Here is an 18,701-nt window from a genome sequence, read left to right as displayed (position 1 = left end):
TGACCGGGTCACCGGGTCTTGGCCGGGTCGCCGGGTCGGTCGGGTAAAAAAAATTTTTAATTTTTTTTTAAAAAAATCAAAACGACGTCGTTTTAGCAAAAAAAAAAACCAAAAAAAAATAAAAGTCAACGGGTTTGGGGTTGGATGTTGATCGGGTCTTGCCGGGTCAACCGGGTCCCGGGTCGACCCACCGGGTCGACCGGGTCTGGCCGGGCCAATTCCCAAACGGGTTTTGGCCTTCACCCGAACCGGTCCCATGCCCGGGTCGACCCGCCGGGCCGGTCCGGGTTTTAAAACTATGGGGTTTTCGCTCTGATCGGCAACCAATTTTTCTTCCTTTCTTCCTTTCTCTCTCTTGGTTTTTGCGTCCTTCCATCCGATTTTTCAAGTCAACCCCCAAGCTTCTATTTCTTTTTTATTTATTCCCTTTCCCTTTGCTTTTGGTTCTAGGTTTTTTAAAATAATTCATTGAATTATTTTTTTGTTTTAATTTCATCCCTATTAAAATTTTTATCTTGTCAAATCTGATCCCTAATCTTTTAATTGTAATTCTTTATGGGCTGGGATAATTTTTAGAATTGCATTTTTTTCTCAATTCCACCCCCGTAGTTTTTTTTCCTAATAGATTTAACCATCATTTTTTTTAATTATTTTTCTTTTACAAAATTTTCAAAGTCAAAATTTTTTTACTCGATTTAATTCTTTAACGTTTAATTGGTTTGGATATAACTTTTGTTCAGTCTATGTCTAATATTTTATGGGTTGCAAGTTTTGAAAATTAATTTGGCTCCATGAGGTTTCCCTAAGGTAGCTTTTTTTTCTTTATTTTTTTTTTCATTTTTAAAATTTAATGTTTTTTAGATTTCATTCTTTAATATTTATTTAGTTGGAGATTGAGTTTTTTTTTTTTTTGCATGTTTTTCTATGACCCTAGTTTTATTATTTTTTATCATTTAATTAGGTTACCTAAGGCTTTTTTATTTATTATTTCTTGTTATGTTTTTTTTTAATAAAATTTTATTATTAAATTAAATAAAATTGATTTATTTAATACAGACGGATTCTCAAGTCATTTTGTTTTGTTTAATTTCATATTCAGGGTTGTTGCTCTAGCGATTCATGCAACTTTTTTTTATATCATCATCTATAATATCATAGTCAGATTTAAACCGTTTCAACAAGTTTTTTGTTTTGTTTTGGTGAGTGATGTTTATAATGAAGTGGCATTGAGTTTCCACTTATTTTTTTTCTTTGGCTCCTAGTTGTCATATCACTAGCTTTTTTTTTTTTTTTGTTGATTGTTGTCAAAATATTTTGTTTCCAGTTCACCTAGTCTCATTGCGTATAGTTTAAGTCAAATTATTAGATTATCTAGTCTTATTAAATCAATAAAGATAATGACTCTAGTATCATCTTTTTCTATAATTTGTTTTTGCTAGAAAAACACGTGTGAATATCTTTTTTTATAGTTGATACAAAAAATAAATCTAACCCACAACGTAACGTATAGTTATCTAGTCTTACCTAATCTGAACCCGGGTTCAGGGTTTCTTCTTTTAAGAAAAAGGAAATTATGTTTAACACTTGCTGAGCAATCCAGTCTCTCATGTATAATAATAAGCTTCTCTTACATTTTGCCTGGGAAAATTATTCTCAGCTGAAAAAGGGAAGGGAGGTGAAATTTTCTATCCTCCGTTTGGCTGAGAAGGGAATGGGAGGAAATAAATTAACCTTTGATTGGATAGAAAATGAGAGGGAAATGAATATAATTAATAATGATTGTTTTGCTTGTGATTTGATATTATAGGAATGTGTATATATGCTGACATTATTGCATACTATAACTAGTTGGGAGATAAAAATGGAGAATCGGTTTGATATTATAATAATGATTTGGTATTACAGTAATGATTTTTTTTTAGTGTTTTAAAATAATTTTATTTTTGATACAAGAATATTAAAACAATATGAAAATATTAAAAACAATTAATTTTTTAAAAAAATTTAAAATACAAAAACAAAAGGACTTGAAGTGTAACTTTTAAGAGAATTTTATTTGTTGAAAGAAAGAGATTGATTTTCTGAAGATTAACAAGGTTTCATGCCATAAGGTTATGATCCAATTCCCTTCCTTTCCATCACACCCCAAACCGGAGATAAGACGTCTCTTCCTACAAAGAATGATTTCCAAAGCAAGAAAAAGGACATCAATTAATTCCCCTCCATTCACTTCTTTCCTAAATTAAAAAAAAAAATGGCAATAAAACAGAAGAAATGAGTTATTCTGTAGGAAAACATTGCAAATCGACATTGAATAATACATGCATGTATAAGATTTTGAAAATATAGTTAAAAAAAAACCAAATTGACTTTGGCAACATTTTCATGAATCAATAACTTTAAAAAATATAACTCAATTAGTCAAGTTTTAAATTTATTTTATAAAAATTACCAATTCGAGTTTTATAAACTTTAAAATTATTAGAGGTTTATATAATTATTAATTTCAGGATCTATAAAATTAATCAAGATACAAACAAGCTAGTTTAGACATCCATGATAATCTAAAAATTCATATACATATTAATTGATTTTTTTAAAGATGCAACCCTCACATTAATTTAGTATATTTATAGATATGACTAAAGGATCAAATAAACAAATCTCTTTAATCACATAATCCATCTTTTAAAAATATTATTAATGTTGATTGATATTTTAAATCTACATCACCTAAAATTGGTCCAATATTTTAGAAATGTGTATGAATGAATTTAAAATTATCGGAAAAAAAATTAATTCAAGATGCAAAATATGACACCATGTAATTAAAAAAATAATGTAATTATTAAAACTGATTTGATCCAGTGTTATAGGTGAGGCACATTAAATTTGGATAATAAATATTTTATTTTATTATAAAACAAATCATGTTTTTGACGTGGATTAATAACAGTATAACTAGATTAACTTTGAGTTATTTTTTTTTACCCTGGATCCGTACAAAGAGACCAGATAGTCATGTAAAGATTAATAACAGTAGAAAAACTGAAAGTTAACTCATTAGATACTTTGAGTTCCAAGTTAACAGGTCAAACCAAACATAAGTGCAAGCAAGTAAAGTGGAGTAAGAATATAAGATGGGTGACACTTACACAAAAAGCCGGCGCCAATTTCAATCAATCCAATTCCCTTCTAACTAAAGATAAGATTTCCTCTTCTTCACTTCCTTTCTTTCACTTTTTTGTGGCTCTCAAAACTCCCTTCTCTTCTCTTCTCCTCTCTTCCCTTCTTCCCTCCCCCCCTCTCTTCAAAACGATAGAGAGAGGAACAGAGAGATTTCTTCTTTTGTTGTGATAGATTCCTTCATAAACCCTAAAGTTTCTTCTTCTTCTTCTGCTTCATTATCATCAACAACAATGACTATCACTTTACAAGCTTCCCTTCTTTGCAGACCATCTTTCTCTCTTTACTCTCCTTCAAAACGACACAGCTTTCTAAATACCATCAACTCCCCCCTTTCCCTATCTAAAACCTCATTTTCCCCTTCTCTAAATCTCAGACTCCGCCCTTACTCAATCCCTTGTACATTGCACCCTGACAATGCTGACCCACTTTCCGAAACGGTCCCTCCGATTTCGAGTCCCGAAAAAACACTAGAGGTAGTGGATGTAGTACAGAGCAATGAGAGTGGAAGGGGGGAGGTGGAGGGACATGGAGGTAATTTAGTGGAGGAGAAAGAAGGTGGTGGTGGTGGGGTTTATGATAGGAATGGGAGGATTAGAATGGTGGTGTTTTTTATGGGGATATGGGCCACAATGAAAAATGGGTTTCAGAAATTGTTCATGTTGCTGGGTTCTTACTCTTCTAATTGGTGGCCATTTTGGAAACAAGAGAAGAAATTAGAGAAATTGATTGCTGAAGCTGAAGCTAATCCTAAAGATGCCGAGAAACAGACTGCTCTTTTAGTTGAGCTTAATAAGCACAGGTTTGGCTTTAGTTTTTGATAAAAAAATTATAGGTTCCTTTTGCTTTGGTGATGTGAAGTTAATGTTTGGAGCTTTGATATCTGTTCGGTTTATTGGTTTTGATGTGGTTTTGTTGAAGTTTTGACCTTTTATTTGGTTTGTTATTTATATGTTTGGTTGCTGAGAAATTGGTACAGGAGCTGAGTTTTTTTTTTTTTTTAATTTGTTATACTATTTGTTTGCCTACTGAGAAATCGTTTAATTGATTAAAATTAATGGTTTGTTTCTTGGGTTTTGGATTTTATCTGTTTGTTTTGTGAGAATTAATAGAATAATTGAATTTTATGAGTTTTTTTGTTTGAAGTTTTAGAATATTTCTTTTTAAAAAATATATATTGTCTTTTGGATGCTTAGAAATTGATAAAGGAATTGAGTTTATCCCCCTTTTTTGTTAAATTTGAAGCCTTCTGTGCTAGCTTAGTGTTTCTGTTATTGTTGAGAAATTGGTACGAGAAGTGAAATTATTATTAACTTTTGCAGTCCTGAGTCTGTGATTAAGAGGTTTGAACAAAGAGACCATGCAGTGGATGGCAAAGGAGTCGTCGAGTATCTTAAAGCTCTTGTAGTTACTAATTCTATTGCGGAATATCTTCCTGATGAACAATCTGGAAAGCCTTCCAGTCTTCCTGCTTTGGTAAATTAAAGAGCATGTTTTATTGTCGTTCATTTAGTTGGATATGTGATGTTTGTTGCTGTAGTTTTTCTGCACTATATCTGATTGATTAATGTTTAATCTGTAGTTGCAAGAATTGAAGCAGCATGCATCAGGGGACACAGATAAGCCCTTTATGAATCCTGGCATATCTGAGAAGCAACCGTTGCATGTGGTGATGGTAAGAATTAATGGTAAAAATTGTTGTGCTTGTGACTTGGTATTTGGAACAGTGTGGTTTAATTGTAACTGCTTCTGGTTTTGGTAGGTTGATCCTAAAGTGTCAAACAAGTCACGGTTTGCCCAAGAGCTTATCTCCACTATCTTGTTTACTGTTGCAGTTGGTTTGGTTTGGTATGAGGTCTTGTGTTTCATTTGTGCACTGTTTCACTATTCCCAGCTCTATTTCTCTACCTTATAGGATAGATAATTCATTTTTCAGGTTCATGGGTGCTGCTGCACTTCAAAAGTATATAGGGAGTCTGGGTGGAATAGGAGCTTCAGGAGTTGGCTCAAGTTCTTCTTATACTCCAAAAGAACTGAATAAAGAAGTCACGCCTGACAAAGTGAGCTTTCAATGTTTTGTGCCTCAGATATATTAGTTGGTGTTTTAGAATCTTGCTACCTTCAGTTATACAAGATTGCTTTGTCTGTATTTCTTTATAGGGTGTAAAGAAGATTAATAGTATATGTTTGACTTGTTGGATGTGTTCCTGTTTCTGTGTCTCTTAGCAAGCTAGATTATATATTTTAAGTTGGAATAAGAAAGAAGAAAATGGAAACTCTGGTTTACCAGTGGAACTCCTAATTCAGATCAACAGTTACTTGGTTAAAGAGATTATATCTTGGATAGTTGCATTCTTTTATTCTATATTGCTCTTTTATTTAACGTATAATGGTTGGTATTGACTTTGATTTAATTGCAGAATGTTAAAACATTCAAGGATGTTAAAGGCTGTGATGATGCAAAACAAGAACTTGAGGAAGTAGTGGAGTATCTAAAAAACCCAACAAAGTTTACTCGTCTAGGTGGGAAGTTGCCAAAGGTTTGTGCAAAATATTTTTGGTTATGATATGTATCATGTGGTTATGTATACTGTGTATGGACCCTGTGGTGCACAGTATACATGTCATAGCTCATATATTGGCCAAGCACAATAGGTTTTTTTGTTCCAATTGTCATGAATAACTTCTATCATTTACCTTCCTGTTCTGCAGTAATGTTCACTTCAATTCTTTTCTGTACATGGGAGAAATGATATACTATTTACCTATTGTTCTTTTTGTACTGTTCTCTACATGTAAAATATTCATTACCAAACATATTTTACTTCGGAATTTGAATTTATTTTTTCATTTCTGAAAACATAGTTTAACACCATTCCACTGCAGGGAATTCTTTTGACAGGGGCACCTGGTACAGGGAAAACATTGCTTGCCAAGGTAACTACTACTTGCATATTTTTTAGATTGGTTTTTCACATTTTGTGCCTTTCTTGTCCTCAAATGTTTTTTCTTTAGCTGTTGACCACTTCTATTTTCTGCTGTTGGACTTCTGTCTTTGAAGCTCATGGTCTATAAATAACATCCCTTGTGTCATTAACTATACATATCAAAATGACGTGCTGAGAGTGTAGTCCATTCACCTGAACAAATGAACCATGTCATTTCCTATGTTCAAGATTGTGTTTTGCAAAATCTCTTATTGGATGCCTATCCTTTCTTGAATTTATGATCACGAGTGCTAGTCATTTCCTATGCATATTAATATTTATATTAATATGCTTCTTCTGATAATTGTTTTATCTGGAACCTCAAGGCGATTGCTGGAGAAGCCGGAGTACCTTTTTTCTATAGAGCAGGATCTGAATTTGAGGAAATGTGAGTCATCTTTTACCTTTCAAAGATTCTCTCATTAATTTCTAATAATAAAAAGAGAATTTTCTTAGTATCTTATACTGATGTTTCTTTTCTTGGGGGATGCAACAAAGCTAGTTCTTTTTATGCTTCAATAATTAACGGTAAATCTTTCAAGTGGCAGCATGAATTTGCATTTTGAGTGCTGATTAAGTTCTAGCAGAAGTGTAGAATATGATAGTTCTCTTACTTGGCAGCAAGAATGAAAAAGAGATGCGCTAGTGTGCTTGACTATATTGGTCATGGTGGATGAAATGGGCCTGCCATGTTCACCAGCTTTTGTCTGTTGAATGGCACTCTTATCACTTTTTAGTAATTGATACATGTATAGAAACAGTTGTGTTCGGTAGCAACATGTGAATTGTTGAAGAAATTGCTGGTATACAGGATCAGAAATCAGTGACTTGGTTATGTATTTATGAGAAAAGGCTGCAGCCTCAACATGTTTAGTTGTAAGAGAAGTTGCTGGTGGAAAAGGATGCGGAGACAATGACTTGGCTATGTATTTATTGAGGAAAGGCTGCTGTGAAGCTGCTGGATCTACTTTTTAATGCCTTAAATTGAGTGATGAAAATGCCTCTGTTGTCCTTTGAATCTCCTGGAGCACCTAAATGGCTGATCCAACGATAAAGTGGTCACAGCATGCTTGCAACATTTTAAATTGGACATTTGTGCTTAGTACAGATGGTTTCTTAGACAGGAAGGCTGCTGGATTGTGGCAAAGACTTTGCATTTCGTAGTGATTTTTGCGTGATCTGGAGGGTAGAACATTTTTTGTTGGTTTCTTTTGTGGGTTTGGGAAGGGAGAGATTGTAAGATTTTAGGAGATGTGCTTTTTCTGTTTTGTCTTCAGTGTATTTGGATGGAGAGATGCAAGGATTTTTAATAATCTTCAAATTGAATCAGTTGTGGCCTTGTGGGATTAGATACTCTTCTCAGGACCTGTTTGCTAGTTATACAAAGGGATTGGAGTGCTTAATTATTTGAAACTAGATTGTTGTTTCTGGTCACTTTCTGGAAGGATGCCTAATTCTCCAATTTTGTTCTATTGAATCTTCACCTTCTAATAATACTTTCTTTTGTAATCTAAAAAAAATATCTGTGCCTTATCTTGCCTTTTGTACTGCAGGTTTGTTGGAGTCGGTGCTCGGCGTGTAAGATCCTTATTTCAAGCAGCTAAAAAAAAGGTTTGTTTTTTTTTTTTCTTTTTTCTTTCTTGACTATTCAGTTGGGAGAAGCAAATAAAAACAAACAAACAGATAAATTTTAAAGTTGTCTTGGTAACCATTTGTAGGACTCTATTCTCGTCTAGCAAAACAATATGCACTGCTGAACATAAAAATGCCTTATGTTGTCTGAGGACATTTTCTTGAAATAAAGGAGTTTTTGTTATGATATTAGAGATCGGTGCACTTAGAATGCATAGAAAAGATTGGCTTTCTCCTGTATGCACCATTAAAATAACATCTTATTGATGTATGTGGTTTTCTATCATTGTTGTTGGTGTTTCTTTTCCCTTTCTGCTGGTCTGCCAAGGTGAATAGTCTGCTTGGAGTTTTCTTTTCTCACTATTTTGAGTATTCTAGTTCAGCATATTGATTTAGTCATTCTGCTTTGGCTTAATGAAATACACAGCCAGCTATGCAATCCTAAAAATCAGAATAAAAAAAGACTGTATAATTCAATAGGAATGTGTTAGTTTCCTAATTCAGTCATCAACAACTTGTCTTTAATTACATCCATGATTGAAACTGTGAAGTCAGAACCATATGAATAGACTTGATATTGTGCTTTTCCTTTTTATTGCGCAACTAAGACCATTTCATGTTTTGCAGGCTCCCTGTATAATTTTTATTGATGAAATCGATGCTGTTGGGTCAACAAGGAAACAATGGGAAGGCCATACAAAGAAGACATTGCATCAACTACTTGTTGAAATGGATGGTTTTGAACAGAATGAGGTACCTATAGACAGGCTTGTAATTTAATCTGTCAATTCATTGCCACCTTTCTAAACTTGTTTCCTTTTTTTCCCTGCAGGGAATAATATTGATGGCTGCAACAAACTTGCCTGATATTCTTGATCCTGCTTTGACCAGGCCTGGTAGATTTGACCGTCATGTATGTTATATTATTCGCTGCTATTTCTTTGAGCTTTTAAAATTAAAATGATAAGGTGTTTCAAGGTGAATATGTATTTTTGAACTGTCAAACTTGAGGTTCTGCTGGTGAATTCTACTTAATAGGTTATAATAAGTTTGTGGATGGGTGTTTGTAAATGGTCTCACTCAATAAATCCATGAATGATGAGAGAGATCAAGAGTGTCTACATATACTGTGTTTATATGCCATCTATTTATTATCTGAATTGTTATCCTTGGTGATATGACTAACAAGTACTCTTTTTAGATTGTTGTGCCAAATCCTGATGTTAAAGGTCGACAAGAGATTTTGGAGCTCTATCTGCAAGATAAGCCAATGGCTGATGATGTAGATGTTAAATCAATTGCTCGTGGCACACCAGGCTTCAATGGAGCAGGTTGGTCATTGATTGAAGCAGCATATTTTGTTTTCCTGCACAAGTTTAGTCAATTTAATCAACAAACTTTTCTGTCGCTTCTCATTTTGCAATCAGATCTTGCCAACTTGGTAAACATTGCCGCTATTAAAGCTGCTGTAGAAGGTGCTGAGAAGTTATCTGCTGCACAATTGGAATTTGCAAAAGACAGGATAATTATGGGGACTGAGCGGAAAACAATGTTCATTTCTGAAGAGTCAAAGAAGGTATATATCAATCATGAGGCAATCACTCTAGAGTAGTAGGTTTGGATGATTGCAATGCATGGTTGACATTTTTCTATCTATTCTTGGAACTCGTGTTTTTTGGGCTTAATTTATTGGCAGAAGCTGAACTATCTTGTTTCTTTCTACTTCCTTTTTTAGTTGGATAACAGACTTAGGAAAGGGGTTTATTATTAACTTATTATCATCAATGGCAAGCAAATGTTCAATTCAGTGTACTAGGATTCATCCAGTGAGATTCATTGGTGTTTATTGCTGATGTTATTACACTTGTTTCCAGTTAACAGCATATCATGAGAGTGGCCATGCTATTGTAGCTTTCAATACTGAGGGTGCACACCCAATTCACAAGGCAACTATAATGCCCCGTGGGTCTGCTTTAGGAATGGTCACCCAGCTTCCTTCAAGTGATGAGACATCAGTTAGTAAAAAGCAGTTATTAGCCCGGCTTGATGTTTGTATGGGAGGAAGAGTTGCGGAAGAGCTCGTGTTTGGACAGGATTATATCACTACTGGTGCAAGTAGTGATCTTCACACAGCAACAGAGCTTGCACAGTATATGGTATGTGTTTGCATGTTAAAAGTTTCATTTCTTTTGGTTTATCAAGCTCCCAAACCACATTGAATAAAATGCATCTAAGTTTGATTCAATCAATAGGCACAAAATGCATGTTAAAGCTTATTGCTATGTAAGGTATCAAATTGTGGGATGAGCGAAGCAATTGGACCAGTACATATTAAAGAAAGACCAAGTTCAGAAATGCAGTCACGTGTTGATGCTGAAGTATGTTTTTTGAATCCCTAGTCTTGTTTATGGACTTTTTTTTGGTGAATCTGTGGTCATGGTTTGGAATGATTGTGTGATTTGTTTGGTCCATTCTGTAGGTGGTGAAACTCTTAAGAGAAGCATATGATCGTGTGAAAGCCTTGCTGAAGAAGGTTTGTTCTTATGATTCAGTATTTTGTTTTTGAAAAGGACCCATCCATGTCTATTGGGCATTGTTTCCTCTTGTTTTGTGTTTTTTTCCCATTGGTAAAATTTGCACTGGGCACATCGTGTTAATGGAGCTTAGAAAAGGGGACATGAAACATTCCTTGTATCCTCTCTTTCCAGCAATTTTCCTTAGGAAATTTAGGAAAGCATTCATTTTGAGCAAACATTATATGGAGTGGAAAGTTATGAATCTGTTAGCAGTTAAAATCTTTCTTGTTCTTGTTCCTGCACACACTTTCTACATAAGCTTTGTTGTTGATAGTTGACTTTTCTAATTTTTAGAATTAGTTCCCTTAAGTGACAGGCCCTTTTTATGCCTGAACCTTCTGTTGAAGTTGTCTACTCGTATCTTGAAGGCTCTCTTGCAAACTTAAGTGGGTTGATTTTGTGGAAATAGGCAATGTGCCTTAAGTGCTCAAATAGGCAATGTTAATACAACTTTCTGTATTGTAAATTCTAGCAGTCACTGATTTTTTGTTTTATTTTTTGCAGCATGAGAAGGCATTACATGCACTAGCACATGCTCTTTTAGAGTACGAAACACTAAGCGCAGAAGAAATAAAGCGTATTCTTCTTCCTTACCAGGAAGGACGGCAACCTGAGCAACAAGAAGTAGAGCAAGAAGAAGGGGAGTTTGTAATGGCTTGATCATGCACTCTAATCGACCATGGGGGGAGATTCTGTACAGTATATTTAAAGCAGTACAGGTGATTATTCATCAATCTCTCTCTAATTCTCCCCTTTCATGTTCCATACATAGATACGGTGGGATAGAAATTATATTCATACACCCCAAGCATCCAACAAGCTCTCCCGTAACGATAGAGCCGGCAATGACAGATCATGTTCTATTTCTTCCATGTCTCATCTGAATGTTTACCCTGAAATCATGGGTAAAATTTTGAACATATAATAATACTTGATGTTATAGGCAGGGCAGGCTTCATAGTATTCCCTTAAGATTTCCCCCCACATTTCTGGCGCATGATTTTAGTCAAGATTGATAGATATTCCTTTCTGTTCAATCATCCGTTCTATGTTTTCTAACCTAGAAAACATGCGACTAAAAAGCTCCACGCACAATCCAGATATTGGCAGCAGGAGTGACACCATAACACGTGTCAGAAAGCTCCCTTGTTATATTATGAAGCAGAATGTATACAAGTACATGGTTATGACGGAGAGTTTCGTTACATTTTTTGCATGGAGAATTGTCGGTGTCTCTTGGATTAGGGCACTGCCAGATTGGATGGATCTCTTATTGTAGTAATAGCTATTTCACATGAGAGAAGCTGTCGTAGAAATAAAGGTTGGACATAACTCACAATGTAAAACTGCCTACAAGCATGATAAATAATAAAAATAGAAATCTTGATTCTTTCATTGATTTATTAGAAGTTGTCTTAACTGTTCTGCTCTCATGGAAGCTACACTGTCCTGTCAACAAAGAATTGTTATTTCTATTAATGGCCATCACAAAGCAGAAGATGGAAAAATGGATGTCATATTAGAAGTTCTGAATTTTCTCGGGTAAAAATGGCCATCACAAAGTTCTGATTGACTTGCCGGTGGTCAAATTATATCTTGTTCAATATAAAATCCAGCCTGATTCGCCAGTCAGCAAATAACCGGATTAATTTGTGAAATCAAGACTAGTTTAATGATACTGGTTGATACTGGGCAAAAACACTCGGTGGGAAAACAGGGAATCAAGCCTAGCGGAGGACCAGAGAGTTAAACTATAAATTTTTGTTTGGATTGAAGAAACTTGTAACGAAAATGAAGATTTAGAATATTTCAACTTGATTTGCATGCATCCGAGTTTCAATCTCTGCTAAAATTATAAATAACCAATTATGATATTTGTTTATTGTATTTGTAGAGAAAGCATCTGAAATTGAGATGTTCTGTGCAGGGAAACGTACATGACGATCAATTAATGAGATGCCTTTAGCTTCCATTTTTTAAAATAATAAAAGAAGAAAAAATCTATGATATGGATTGTGACAAAAGCCTTGACGTTTGCTAAATTTAACCAATATAAAATATTCCTTTCTCTTTCTTGCCCATCCTTTTGGTTTCCACCAAAAGATACTTAAAAAGATAATATTTTCCACCCAGAAAGTTTTTTGAGCATTTGATAACCTTTTGAAGCATTGCTTTTTGTCTTTTATTGATCAGCATCCAACATCTATTCTTAATTCTTTGTTAGTAGTAGTTTGATGCTTGGGCAATGTCGTGGGATGAAATATCTTTTTATATACTTTTTTTATTGCAAAAAAATTTTCTTACAAAAATTATACATGTATGTCTAATAAAATAAATTAAGAATTATACATGCCAAATAAATAATAACAAATATTTTAATTCTAATCAAAGATTGAGTTGAAAGTTAAGATAAAGATGTTATTTCTTAAAAAAAAAAAAAAAAAAAAAAAGGTTGAATATTTATTTCAGTTTAAAATTGGATCCATAGAGTTTTAATTATTTGTGTAAAGGCTCCTACTCCTCCTTGTAGAATATTGTTTATATGACTCAGCTCAATCCAGCTTTCCACGCCTTACAGTTTTGTTCCTAATAACCACATACCAAAATACATCCTACAAGATTAGATACCAATTATTTTTAATATGTTGTGGCTCTGAACATTTTTTTTCGATGTGAAATGTTATAGTTTGAATGGGTAAAATTGAATTTTTTTGGCTAAAACGAGCATTAACCCACCATCAAAACTTATTTTAAACATAATGAGAGCTTAATAAAATCAATCAAAACACCGCAAGTAAAATTAATGTAAAGAGGGATTAAATTAAAAATAAAAAAAATCAAGTGATAAAAAAAATATGGAATAACTATTGCAACTCATAATGGATTATATCTTTCTTATTGCATATCTGTTTTTTGAAAAGAAAAAAAAATATATATATATATATATATATATATATATATATATATATATATATATATATATATATCTTCAATCTTACATATTTATGATTTCAAACACTTTTAAAAAGGGATTATAATGGGAAAAAACCCAATAAATAAAAGGATGTAAATATAAAAAAATTGAGATGATTCACTATTCCATTTAAACAATGTTTCCACCTCAAATCTTTTAATGTTTTTGTCAATGCAATAGAATAAATATGGCTTAGTTATATTTTATTCTTAGATCTAGATTAAAATTAAAACTACAACTACATTTTTAATTTATTATCATTAACTTTTATCTCATGCTATTTGAACATTTCACATGATAATCATGAACCAAGAATAGATATAAACACCCTATCTCTACCCAGAAACTTAATTTTTATATTACTAACACATTTTTCAAAGCTTGTGCTTAATTTTTATAATTCAATTCAAAATATTAAGATGTTTGACAGGACAATAGAATCGTGTTCAAAGGTTAAAGGCACATACAAGCCACAAGAAATTACCTCTACTGTCCAGCCATTTCCCATGTTACAGGCTTCATCACCACTAGACAATATATGAATACAGCAATGACTATGTTTAACTGTAACAAAACCTGTAAATTGTAATTGAAATTACTAGGAAAAAGACATCACGTCCTCTCTGTCTTAAATTGCAGCTGTTCTAGATGTTCATTTTACCAAATTTCTTGCGTATTTTGCACCTAAACACAAGGTTAAAAGCAAAAACATGAAATGCCGACTCTTTCCAGCATCAATTTATACAAACATACAGTAAGGCTCCATGACCAAAACCCTCTATATCATCAAGAAAGTGAGCCTGGTCTTTCTTCTTCTTTTTTCTGTCCATTTTCATTAACAAGCATGAGTAACTTGTAAGAGTGTGTGGTTCATGAGCTACTGAAGATATTCAGCATGTAGATTTAACAATGAAAGAGAGGACACGACAATTACAAAGAAAGAGAGTGCAAGAGTGTCTGAAAGATGGAAGAAAGTACTACTGCTGCCAGTCGGTCTCTAGAGCCTCCTAGATACAAATGCCCCGGTAGCTTCATCCTTCACAACTGTAGCCTCCACCACATCTCTGGTCTGGAATCTTTTTACATACACTCAATGGGCTCAGTGCGGTCCTGCACTGCATGGCTCTCTGAAACATCAGCTAGTGATTTGAGATTGCACTTGATTAAAGCTTCAACAAAGTAGCATGTCTCGTCCTTCGTATTCCCATCGGGCACATCCACCACGAAAGACTCGATCACCAGGGTCCCTGGCCGTCCATCAATGATCTCTGGATGGAGGGAAATGACTGAAGAATAGTTCTGGGGCAAAGAAAAATCAAAAACCAAGTTGGGTTCATTTGGGTTTGCAAGAAAAGAAAGGAGAGATCGAAGAAATCAAGAATTGCGAAAGAGAACAGAGAACTGAGACTTTCAATATGTCACTCAATTGCAACTACCTACCAATATAAAACAACCATATTCCTAAACAATTTAACAATAGTCTCTGTAACCTGGAAGCAGACAATGACAAAGAAAGCAAAACCTAGTTCTGTTTTGGATTCCATTCGAGTGGAAATTTTAAAGAGTATAACATCAAAACATGTCAACCTCAGAGACCTAAATTTTCAAAAAATGCTCTTCTTGCAAATTTTGAACGGCAACAAATCAACTCTCCTACAGACTCAAGATATGTACAAGACAGGCGTGTGAACTTGAGAATTCCAGATCACAAGGCGGAGGGTGCAGCAAAATTTGAACTTTTCAGGAATCTAAAAGTTCAAATTTACAGGAAATAGAGATCAAACATATATATCAAGAAAAAGCAAAGAGCCAGTGGATTCCATACCTTAAGTCTGTGATCCCCGCCAACTATCCTGATGCTGAAGATATGTTCATCATCATCCAGAAGTTCCAATCTTTCAGTACTTGTGGTGGCAGGAAGCCCTGACCTAACATCTACTTCTCTAAGACTCCCAATCTCAAGATTTCCCAGCACAACACACCTGCTGATGAAAGGCTTGTACTTCTGTGGTTGATCAAATCTCCTCACCAATGACCAAACCTATTGGATAGAAGGAATATTTCTGGAATGAGTAAGTAAACCATAAAAAAACAACCATAAAAAATAAATGAAATTAGTTGAACTATCAAATTCCAACGAGAATAGAATCCGAGATTTTGTTGAAGGACAAATCGTTTCCGCAATTGAATCCCCTTTAACATGCATCCTTTTTTCGAAATGATTCTCTAATACAAACCATCCAGATGTCTGGTAAGAACAGTGCATGAAAAAGACATCCATTGCGCATCTCACGTTATTCGTCCCAATTAAAAAGCAAAAAAGAACAACTAAATGAATAGTTTCAATTAATTAAATTGTAGTGGACTGCCTGGTTTTCTTTACTTCAAACTTGAACATTTTTCTATTGGACAGAACTAAAACTTTTGATTCTTCAGTTCCATGATTTTCCAAGAGCCTAAACAGTACAGTTTAGAAAAGAGTGGCAAAATGGAAAATTCACAGCTGTGCCTGACAAAGACTTCAAGAAATCATAATGAAGAAAGAAAACCAAAAAAAAAACTGATTTTAAGAAAGAAATTTTTGTTTCATTGAATTCGAGAGGAAACAAAAAAACAGAAGACCGATACTTGCATATTCCAAACCAAAATGTTACATTTAAGTATTGAACTGTAAACATTGCAATTATACATCCAAAAAATGAATAATTATCTCTTTCCTCTTTTCCTGACTTTTCTTAGCATCCAAACAGAAGTCGAAGGAAGAGGTTCATTAATCAAAGACAGAAAAAACGAGAAAAACAACTCCATAGTCAATAGACAGTCATCTAAACTAAAAAAGGAAACATGATCATAGATCAGGACCAATCCAGAAATAAAAATAAAAAACCACACTTTCAGAATCTTCACATACAAAACACACTTAAGACCAAAGCAATGACCAATATAAAGAAAACCCAGAAACCAAAATCCAAAATAAAAGACACACACACACATACATATCAATACATACAGCACATGGATACAAATATAGAAAATTAAAAGGAAAACCGGAAAAAAAAATTGAAAACTTTACAAGATGAACTGGAGCTTTGATGTGCTTGACAAGAGCAGAACTACACTGATGGTCAGCAAGATCACCATGTTTATGATGTCTTCTTATATATTCACTCTCAACACTTCCTATCACTCCTCTTCCATTACTATTTTCATTCATTTTCTCTCTCTTTTTCCTTCAATAAACAAACACCCTTTATTTCTCGCTTTCTCTAATGACCATGAAAGATATCAATATAGTGACAACAAACCAATCTGTATCTCTGCAAGAATTACTTCTCTATTTCGCCGGAAGTCTTCTCCAGTCACCGGCCGGTGAGAATTGTTACGAAGTTTATTGTGTTGTGTGTGAGAAGAAATAACCTCAAATCCTTTCTTATCATATGATATCATCACCTACCTAAAATTAAAGTGTAGACAGGAAAGAAAGGACAACTAAAAACTATCGTTTTGTTATTTTGCTTTATTGACGGAATTGCCCTTATCTAAAACAAGAAAGAATTTCCTTTTTAGTTTCTTATCCGTAGAAAAACAAACAAATTTAACTGCTCCTTACCGTTTAGATACTCTTTCAGTAAAAAAAGACGATTACAGCATGAATAAAATATAAAATATAAAATAGTAGCTAGAGACAGAATTGAATTGGATTTAATAATCATATATAAGATAGAGTGAATGTTTTTTTAATCTATTTTATAATTGATAATCCAAGTAAAATATCAAAATAAAAATTATTTTACTATTACTCTAAACTTATATATTTTAACAAAATAAGTAGATATTATATTTATATTTAATTTATATTGAGTGTTAAAATTAATAATATTATAATAATTCTATTATAAAACTTGGACCAATCTAAAAAGATTCTATTGATCAGAAACTTGAAAATTCAAGAAAAAATTAGAAAAAGAATTAACATAACATGACCCGGTTAAAATCTTAGGTTGATACTCTGTATAAAAAACCTGATCAAAACTTGTTAACTTTTTTAATAATTTTTTTAATTAATATGAAGTTGTTTTGATTTTAAAAAAAAATTAGGATCGACCCAGGTTAACACTCTTAGCCCATGGCACGGTCATTTTCTTGAGTCGATCATTGAGTCCGGTTTTAAAACCATGATAATAACCATCTTTTGAGTTAAGAGTTTTTTACAATGATATTTTAAAATATAAAATAATAATAATTGTCTCTGGAGACATGTTTTTTAATGTTTTGGAAGTATATAAATTTACTTTAAAATTGTCTGGGGACTAATTTGTTTTTATACCTGTCTTTCAACAAAATAGATTTTTGTTTTTGCTATTTATATATTTTCACCTGACTTGACATGATAACTCTATGACCCATCAACTCTAAACCTAGCTTGAAATCAGATTTTAAATAATATTAGATGAAAGTTGACATGGTGTGTTTTTTTGGACCTGACTAGTTAATTTATTATCCATTAATCTAGTCAAAATTTAATTTGATTTTAAAAAAAACAAAATAAAGTCACTTTCAATTAAAAAAACAAAATCTTAAAACGAATTCATTTTAGAGATCTTGTAAACTTAAGTTAACTTTCTCTATCTATAATTCAGGTATTGAGCTGGACCTGGTTTAAAGTATGCCTGTCTCGGTCATTTTAACCACGGAGACAAACAAAACGTTATGTAGTGCTATAATGCAGACAAGGGACATGTCCTTAGATAGATATGTGATGTAACAAATACATTAATGTGTACAAAAAAACACTAAAGCTAAAGGGAAAAATACTGTGCATTTAAACTTATTTTACTATTCGCTGCTATCTTAAAGTACCGTTCTTGCTCTTCCTGCAAAAACCAATAGTTTTTGTGTCGGAGGTTTTTATTTTTATTTTTTTTATTGCGTATTAATTATTAAAAATTTATTTAGAAATATAAATATATTTTTTTAAGAGTAATAAAATAATTTTATTACTCTCTAATCAAAATATTACATTACTAGTGCAAAGGGTTATAAATGTTTTTATATTTATTAGGTATAATAAATTGACAATTATACTTAGAATCTAGAAAATTAAACCATAGGTTAAGGGCTTTTGATCTTTTCAGTCATGTTTTTTTTTAATGTAATTAAAATGATAATCAAGTGCACTTTGATCTTTTAAATATTAATTACAGTGCTTATTTTTGTAATAATTATTATTATTTTATTTTAAATTCTAATATGTAATTGATTATTTTTCTAATTTATCCCCTGATATAGTTTGATTATTTTTTCTAATTATTATTATTAATTACAGTGTTTATTTTTCTAATTGAT

At 32.9% G+C, this 18,701-nt stretch overlaps 2 protein-coding genes across 5 annotated transcripts; one reads left to right on the top strand and one right to left on the bottom strand.

Moving 5' to 3' along the window:
• The first annotated feature begins 3,169 nt into the window (after positions 1-3,169).
• Positions 3,170-12,460, top strand: LOC118033213 (ATP-dependent zinc metalloprotease FTSH 11, chloroplastic/mitochondrial). 4 transcript variants are annotated; one of them, XR_004684825.1, is made up of 18 exons: positions 3,170-3,988; positions 4,509-4,662; positions 4,769-4,861; positions 4,949-5,034; positions 5,123-5,246; positions 5,607-5,726; positions 6,073-6,123; positions 6,500-6,561; positions 7,727-7,784; positions 8,433-8,558; positions 8,638-8,718; positions 9,007-9,136; positions 9,233-9,381; positions 9,680-9,961; positions 10,094-10,183; positions 10,285-10,338; positions 10,886-11,100; positions 12,309-12,460. XR_004684825.1 is itself a non-coding variant. In XM_035038110.2 (17 exons), exons 1-17 carry the CDS (start codon positions 3,420-3,422, stop codon positions 11,039-11,041), a joined length of 2,385 nt encoding a protein of 794 aa, XP_034894001.1. In that variant the 5' UTR covers positions 3,170-3,419; the 3' UTR covers positions 11,042-11,784. The 4 variants fall into 4 exon arrangements, 1 of the variants encoding a protein (XP_034894001.1); XR_004684822.2 differs by lacking the exon at positions 12,309-12,460 and adding an exon at positions 11,482-11,784; XR_004684824.2 differs by lacking the exon at positions 12,309-12,460 and adding an exon at positions 11,325-11,784.
• A 1,460-nt stretch (positions 12,461-13,920) lies between these two features.
• LOC118033223 (abscisic acid receptor PYL8) lies at positions 13,921-16,810 on the bottom strand. The gene is made up of 3 exons (XM_035038129.2): positions 16,429-16,810; positions 15,181-15,396; positions 13,921-14,654 (listed from the first exon to the last, which is right to left on the bottom strand). Exons 1-3 carry the CDS (start codon positions 16,567-16,569, stop codon positions 14,436-14,438), a joined length of 576 nt encoding a protein of 191 aa, XP_034894020.1. The 5' UTR covers positions 16,570-16,810; the 3' UTR covers positions 13,921-14,435.
• Positions 16,811-18,701: the final 1,891 nt, after the last annotated feature.

This window comes from Populus alba, chromosome 12 (genome assembly GCF_005239225.2).
Source record: "Populus alba chromosome 12, ASM523922v2, whole genome shotgun sequence".
NCBI lineage: Eukaryota > Viridiplantae > Streptophyta > Magnoliopsida > Malpighiales > Salicaceae > Populus > Populus alba.
This window is presented reverse-complemented; position numbering and strand designations above follow the sequence as displayed.